The sequence below is a fragment of the Hyalella azteca genome, unplaced genomic scaffold, assembly GCF_000764305.2.
Source record: "Hyalella azteca isolate HAZT.00-mixed unplaced genomic scaffold, Hazt_2.0.2 contig653, whole genome shotgun sequence".
NCBI lineage: Eukaryota > Metazoa > Arthropoda > Malacostraca > Amphipoda > Hyalellidae > Hyalella > Hyalella azteca.
This window is the reverse complement of record NW_025930992.1, coordinates 152446-161033: the sequence shown is the minus strand read 5'-3', so window position 1 is coordinate 161033 and position 8588 is coordinate 152446. Positions and strand designations below refer to the sequence as shown.

Below are 8588 nucleotides of genomic sequence, written 5' to 3'. Positions count from 1 at the left end.
AAATATATCCCTCTTTATCCAATGGGATTATCGTTTTCATATACATATACGGGCTTACTGTGCATTCGTTATGGGTTTAGTTTTAATGTTATGGAGTTAGTTTTAATGTTATGCAGTAAGTCTTAATGTTCTCGGCAGATGAACATACAGTTTTATTTGACCAAGAAATCCAGCCAATTATTTTATCCTCTTTTTACTAAATTATTATTTTAGCTATATTTTCTTAATTATTTATATACTTATTATTATTATATTATTTATCTATCCAGCATTGTAATTCAGTATGCACGTTAATATGGCGATGCTCTCGCTACCTAACTGAACATTGTAATCGAATAAGTAATTCGTAATCATAATAACGATGTTTTTGCTGCCTAAGATTTTAATCACGAATATAATCAATTTGTCATCATAACCATGTCGCTCTCGTTATCTAATCAAACCTTGTAATCACTTTACCTATTAATTCGTAATAATTATAACGATGCTTTTTTCTATCTAATCAAACATTTTATTCGGTTAATCAATCGTTAATAATTATAACGACGCTTTTGCTATCTAATCAAACATTTTAATCACATTATCAATTCGTGATAATTATATCTGCGATTTCGCTATTTAATCAAACATTTTAATCACTTTATCAATCCTTAATAATGAACCCGAAGTTTTTGCCACCTAACCGAACAACTGCTGTTCAAAATGAGTGACTGTTGATGCTATATAATCAAACATTTTAATCACATTACCAATTCGTGATAATTATAACTATGATTACGCTATCTTACAAAACATTTTAATCGCTTAATCAATCCTTAATAATGAACCCGAAGTTTTTGCCACCTAACCGAACAACGTCTGTTCAAAATGAGTGGACTGTTGAACAGCGGCGCTGAACTGCTCACGGTGCTCACGGTAAAGGTGTTTATGCTCACGGTGCTCACGGTAAAGCTGTTTATGCTCACGGTGCTCACGGTTGAAACGTTTTTAAAGTTGAGAAGGGTTTAAAGTTAAAAAGATTTCAAAGTTAAAGTTTTTAAAGTTGAAATTTTAAAGTTAAAAAGTTAGTTATTAACCCGAAATTTTCTTTGTTTCAGGTAGCGATGGACGATGTGTTTGGTAACAGCAGTGGCGAGACGGTGGTCGAGTCTCCTTTTAACTTGACGCTGTCAGAGGGAGACCAAACTATTCCAGACGCGGAGAAAAATATAGAAGAAATTGCAGTCGGAGAACCGGATGCCGGTGTCACTCGAGTAGGAAACGCAAAAAACTTGTTTACTTCAGAAACAAAACAACTGCAAAACGTTCTTTTGCGCAAGGATGTCGAAAAAGTGCATTCGGAAAAAGATTTTCCAAAAATTTCTTTCTTGGATGATGAGTCTAAATTGAATGAACTCAAAACGGCCGCCGATGAATTCATCTCGAAATTGAAGAATAAAATAGTCGACTTGAACGACACGATTCAAGAACACAATGAGCAAAATTCTGAGAATCATCACCTCGAACAGAAGCTTCGTGATTTAGACGAAGATCTCTACATGACTCTCGACTCATTTACTACAAAGCAGAACTATGTGAATGACATCTCAAAAACTCCAGACGATGAGAGTGTTCAGATCAGTTCCAGTATTGAGGATTACTTGAATCACATGACTAAACTAGGTCACTTCCAGCGCTTTTTGGACCAGCAAAACGATGTTACAATGAAAATGAATAACGCTAGTGCGATTAAATTTTCTCCTAAAATGACTCGAGCTTCTTTTCCGGTATCCCCGTTGCCGAAACGACAAGTTTTGTCAACACAGCATGAATCATCTCCCGATAAGGTCACGCCAACTAGGAAGACAAGTTCTTTTGTTAGCGGTCTTCAACCTAAACCACGATCGCACGCAATGGCGTCTCTGGCCGCCAGACATCTCTACCAAAACTTACCAGCCCCTTCGATGATCAGACAATATTTGACCACGAGGAACCCATCAGCATCTCCCGCCGTGAAAAGTCCTAAAATTCCAGTTTACGTTAACGTTCCTGAACCTACGGGCTGGTCTAAAGTTCCTACAGCTTTGAAAGGCTCGTACGTAGAGTTGTGGGGCACAGGTAAACCACCCGACATGGCACACCTAGGCAACGAATTTAGCGATATTTTCAAACCCAAATCATCTTCCCTGCCACCCACCCCTTCAGCTCAGTCACCACAATGTCGTAAGTCCATTTCCCCAGCTTATGTGCAGATGAGCAGTCCGTATGTTCGTTCACCAGCGTCTTCAGTATTTGCTCAGCTGTCGAATAGCATAGCTTCTTACGCTGGTCACGCTCCTCAGACGATATTCTGTCCTCTGTGTCCTCGACAGTTCAGCTACGAAAGAGCGCTAGCAAACCACATCCAGAAGAGTCATAGGCTGGAACTTGAAGCAATGGTGGATGATCATGCACAAGATTTAAACCTTTACTCTTGTCCGGTCTGCCAAGCTCGATTCTTTAACAGCTCAGTACTACCGAAACATCTCATGGACTGTCACAAAGATTCTCTCATTTCCCTACTTGAGAAACACCGACGCATTGTAATAAAAAGCAAAGGCATGCAATGTCCTTTCTGCGTCAAATGCGTTCCTCCAGGAATAAACGGCGAGCACATGTTAATGTTTCACCTACAACAGTATCACGCTAGGCACTTCGAGGAAATGATCAGCTCTCTTTTCAAAGTTTCCAATGAAGATGCTGTAAATACTGTTAATTACACTAACAAGAGAACGTGGTTGGAAGGAAATACTTCTTCTACTCCAGGCTTGAGCAACAGAATGGTGTCCATGATGGTCTCATCGGACTCCAAAAGAAAGCTGGAAGAATTAGAGAAAGAGGAGACTTGCATGAATTCCTCCGTAATGCCTACGAAGACACCAAAAGTCTTTGAAAAGTCAGAACCCAGACGATCAGCGAGCAAAGGTATTCTCCGACGTGATAAAAATTGCGTCGATCGCCCGAACGTCAAACGGGAGTTGCGTTTCAGTGTTCCACATGTCACAAAGGAAGAAATTTACTATCCCGAATCACCTGGTCCTGTTACTCCTGACTACACCGAACGCATTGATCTGAACACTTTTTCCTACCCAGAAAACAGATTGGTGCCCGTTATGCAAACGGTACTATCATCTCAAGAAGATTTTGATGCCATAACAACGGAAGAATCAATCGACATTAGCCAGCAAGGAGCTCGAAAACGAAGAAAGCTTGGACTGAGTATCCGTTCCAAAAACATTTTTAAATGTAAGGACAAAGAAAACCAGGAAGGAAAGACCGAAGATAAGGAAAACCAACAGATTTACATGACGATGAACAGCAGAAGCTATAGGAGACCACCAAAACCAGTAGCTCCTCCTGTGATACCACCATCAAAGTCAGGAGGCGGTTCGCCGTGCGCATCGAAATTGCATTCAACTTCTTTATCTGTATCTTCCACGAACAATTCTCATGCCATTGACGACAGAAACGAACATCACACTGAGACCAACCACAGTGTAGAAAAAAGAACCAACGAACATGATTCCGAAACTGACGGACCTCCCTTGGAAACGGGCTTCTCATCTTCCGTAAAACTGTACTCGCCCTTACGCCTGTTTCGGTGCAACGGCTGTCGTAACAAGTTCTGCGACAACGACTCCCTTCTGGTGCACATTAGCCAACAGCACCGGGGGTTCTTATCCCTGCTGAGACCACAATTTGGTTGTGGGGTCTGCTCAGCTAAGTTCTACGAGAACAAGCATCTTGTAAAACATTGTCTTCAGAACCACTTTTCTCTACTGGAGATCAGAGCAGCGTCGGGTGAAGTGGTACCCTTCGTCAACTTGAGTCGCGTTGACCCTAACAAAGTTAAGCTTAGAGGTTCAATGCGTGAAGTTAAAATGCCTGTAACTGCACTTTGAAAATAAGGTAATGCGTCAATGAAGCCTGCTTTTTTATCAAATCTAAAACGCTTACTCTGAATCACGTACATATATACTGGCTCAAAAAATGTATCTGCGAAACATTTAAATTGAATTCATTGACAAGTTTTGAGGTTTTGGACCAAATGAAAAAAAAAATGTTTATATTTATTCAAATTTCACTTCAAATAGTCTAAAAGGGTCTTGCCCTGAAATTTCAACAAAAAGATGTACATATTAAAGTTACTTTGCTGCGTTGGCTGCTAGATCCTTCAGTATATCTATACCATTCTTCCTCTGAAATTATCAAGTTGATGTCTTCATCACACATTTTCAAATTGATTTTCATTTGCTCTCGACGTCCTTAACTTTTCATACTTATATTTTGGGTCCCCCATTTGAGTAACAATTTAATATTTTCGCGCTATTCAATTAAAGTAAATTTAAATTTATTACAACTTTCAAATTAGGCACTTTATCATCTGGTCGTTTCAGCTAATATAGTTTCCTTTATTATGTCTTAATTATTCTTTACTCTAAGTTGTTTTTCGCTCTTCTTCGTTCTTTAACATTAACATTTCATCAGGCCTAGTTGTAAGGGCTTTGTAAACTATTACCAAAATATGGTCATGCCATAGCGAAAAAATTCCAAATTTATTTATAGTTCCAAGTCCAAGACACAATACCTAATTGAAAATATCTTCTAATATATTTTGGTTATAATACAAAATTTCTAATTTTAAAAGCCTGGCAAGCTTTGGCCTTAGGTTATAATCCAACCCTTTCCAGAGATAGGGTTAAAATCCAACCAGAAAAAAAGCTGCGTTACGGACCTTCGCTATGTGTAACCGAAAAGAAATTTATTTCAGTTTTTCTCTAAAAAACAATAAGATTGTTTGTTTTGATCGTTACAAAATTATAAATCATCCCATTTTTTGAGTTTTTTGTGTGTTGTTCTTCACTAACCTGTCCTAACATTTACATTATGTCTTTTTACGAGTAATAAGCACAAGAAACTTCATTCAAAAATAAATTTTGTTGCCAACCTAAAATTTCGGCCACCTACGGTGCGGTCTATTAAATTTGCAGGGCGCGTCTTTGCAGATGCAGCAACAGAAATTCAGAAATGTATCAAAATTTTTTGCTCTTGTGAAATTCATAGACCAAAACCATGCAAACATTTTTACTTGTGTTGTTAGAGAATTTTCGGATTAAATCGAAAGTCAAGGTGATTGTCTGCACATTGATTCTGTGTGGGTTATAGAATAAGTAATTTTGCAGTGTTTTGTACTATTTTTCTTAACTACTAACGATCTTGAGGTTTTCTAATAAAAACTGCTTTTCTATTGTGCCTTCATATCCTTTGCAAATTTGTTTAAGTGCAGTGTGGAGAAATTCAAAATTGTGCTATTTTCGGTTGAGAAGCAAAACAGGGTGTCGTCCAGCAGGCATGTTGAGGGATGATCAACGTTGAATTAAACACAACGTTCAAATCCAGTCTTTCAACGATAGAATAATTAGTTCACGACGTTTTAATCTTGTTGATATTTAGTTGAATTCAAAGAAATCATTCCTAGAACGTCATGTAGACGTAAGATCACCTCTTTGAATTAACGTAATTCATGCGACGTTGTTTCATCATTAAAATAATAACGTTCGTCTCAGAATTAGTTCTAAAAATTCGAGTAGTTTATTTTGAGAAGATTAATTCGTATTGTTGTCCTCAATTGTTTCATTCTTCAATTTATCGCCTTTAAATTATCGTAAAATTAGAACCGGAAAGGTTTGTATACGACTCTTACAGAGGCTTTTTCTGATATTTGTATCTATTTATCATCAAATGATAAGAAACTTAATCCCAAAAAATGTTTTCGAAGTCGCAGATTTCCCAAAAAATGTTGACAATCGTCCCATTTATCATCAATGTAGGGACAACAATCAATGGATCAATGTCCGATCATTTTACAGATCATTAGCAGAGAAAAAGATCATTGAAGCGTGGGATTTGTTGGGAGAACGAAGCCGGGATTTTTTCAGAAATTCGGGCCAATTTATCGCTTCATTTTGGGATTACGCGCACGAGTCTTTCAGGAAAAATCGGGGAAGAGCGGCTGGAAAAAAGCCTATATGAGTCAAAATAAATAATAACCTAAAGTAATCGTCATTTTATGAATAAAATAAAATAAAATTATGAAAAAAAAAATCAGAATTTTTTATAATATGATATTAAAAACTTGCGTTAAGCAAGTTTTTTTTTTTTTTTGAAATGAAAATACGATTGTGGTATAAAATGGTTTTGAACTTCAGTGAGAAACGGGGAATTTTGATGCGATATTTATATATAATAATTTAATATGATTTAAATAATGTACAATTTAGATCCACTTAGGAATGAAATTTCAGATATAATTGCCAGAAGCTAAAATTTGTTTTGCTGACAAAAATGCGCGTTATAATATGAGAAAAATTTTCAGAGGAAAAGTGTGCAGGGAAAATGGAAAATTTTGAAAATTAGCAAGCTTTATGAGGCCATTTTGAAAATTAGCAAGTTTTATGAGACCATAAACATAAATTCAATCTAAAAGATTTCTTAAATTAGTGATATTGAGAAAATTTGAAGAATTTATTAAAAAATACAAAGAATTACAATAGTGCAGCCATAGTCTCCCCTAGCAGGAAAAATAGCTGCTTATGAGAACTCCTTCAAAATTTGTATTTTAATGATATCAAACTGAATTCAGTATAAAATGTTCCCAGCCAAACGAAAATATTATACACTAATATCTAAAATCATTTCCGGTGTATAAGTACACCCATTGTACCTGCTTTGACCCTGGTTTCTATGTAACTGCGGTTTCAACAGAAGTGAATAACTCGAAAAACCGGCTTCTGGTTTCCCAAAACCAGCTATTCCTCCTTGAAAAACTATTGTCACCGAAACTCCTTCAAGAAACCAACGCTAGTTACGAAAAGTGGTTCTTCTGCATTGCATTCACGTTGGAAACTCGTCCTAACAAAGGTTGAAGTGGTGCTACCGCATCAACTTCAGCTGGAAAATCAACACATTCAATGCCTGGGTAATAACATAATATAATAACATAATAACAACAAATAACAAATAACATAATCGACAACAAGAATATCAACTTCAACACAATTCATAACCGCAGCAACGTCAACAAGAAAATCAACACATTCAACGCCTCGGTAACTGACATGGAGGAACTTCAACGTATTTGCCATCACGCTGAATTCGCATAGAAGAAAGCACAAATAACACAATCGACAACAAGAATATCAACTTCAACACAATTCACAACAGCAGCAACGTCAACAAGAAAATCAACACATTCAACGGCAACTAACATCGAGGAATTTCAACGTATTTACCATCACGTTGAATTCGCAGGGAAGATCGCACAAATAACATAATCGAAAACAAGAAAATCAACTTCAACACAAGTAATCGACATTCAGCTTAAGAAATCCAGATAATCGCGAAATGTATTGATGATTTCGGGAACGCGCGTCGTTCAATAAAGCGCAATTTCATGAATGACGTCGGCAACGTTAAATGGTTTGACGTTAGGCATCTCGCAGGAGCGTAGTGAGCGCTACTTCAATGAACCTTGTGAGTAATGAAACTTCAGTGAATGTATGAATGAGTATGAGAAATGAAGATCGTGCTCCTGGTAGCGTGTGAACACATATGAGTATCAAGTTTAACGTATTCAGTTCATAGTGAAGCGAATAATGCAGTATCCTGCTAGGAAAATGCTATGTATGAGATGCAAATAAGGCAAAATTTAAAATTTGCAAATTTATAAACAGTAAATTTTGCATTAGAGCCTGAAACATTATAGAGCCTGAAATTTATTGTATGCCTAACAGTATAAATTTAAGAATAAAGGATAAAACTAAAAAAGTTGCATAAAACAGTATAAATAAACTGGAAGAAGATGATCAGTTAAATCACATTTAAAACTGAAGCAATTTGAAATCCAAGGTAACGGGCGTTTAGAAAAATGTCACTTCAAGTGACATTTTTCAAATTGTATGACAGTGTTTATTTTATGCCTAACAGTACAAATAAATTGAAGGAAGATGATCTGTTGAATCGCATTTAAAACTGAATGAATTCAAGTGTTGCTTCGGTTAGAACAGGAATTCTGTTAACAAGCCCTCACCGTTCAACAGCTGCTATAGGATCGGTGTCGTCTGTTCAGTGAATTTTTATGGGGCAATGAAACGGCAGTAAAAGGTTCGGTATGCAGGGGCGTTTTTGTTTTGCTGTTGTGTGGTTAGCAAGCGTAAACAATCGCAGCAGCAGTGACAATTGCTCTTATTAGAACATTGTTAGACTTTCCATACATCGATTGAGGTAACGATGCTGTTAGAAAAAAAAATATTGCTCCTATATGCACATTGTTAGACTTTCCATACATCGATTGAGTTAACGATGTTGTTAGAAAAAAAATATTGCTCTTATATGCACATTGTTAGACTTTCCATATATCGATTGAGTTAACGATGTTGTAAGAAAAAAAATATTGCTCTTATTTGCACATTATTAGACTTTCCATACATCGATCAAGTTAACGATGTTGTTAGAAAAAAATTAAAACACTAGAACATGTACTTCACTTCAAGCACGTAGCGTAAATTTAT

At 36.5% G+C, this 8588-nt stretch overlaps 1 protein-coding gene across 1 annotated transcript; it reads left to right on the top strand.

Annotated features, from left to right (window-relative positions):
• The first annotated feature begins 1102 nt into the window (after positions 1-1102).
• On the top strand, positions 1103-5264 carry LOC125177905. The gene has a single exon (XM_047880536.1). It carries the CDS (start codon positions 1104-1106, stop codon positions 3918-3920), a length of 2817 nt encoding a protein of 938 aa, XP_047736492.1. The 5' UTR covers position 1103; the 3' UTR covers positions 3921-5264.
• Positions 5265-8588: the final 3324 nt, after the last annotated feature.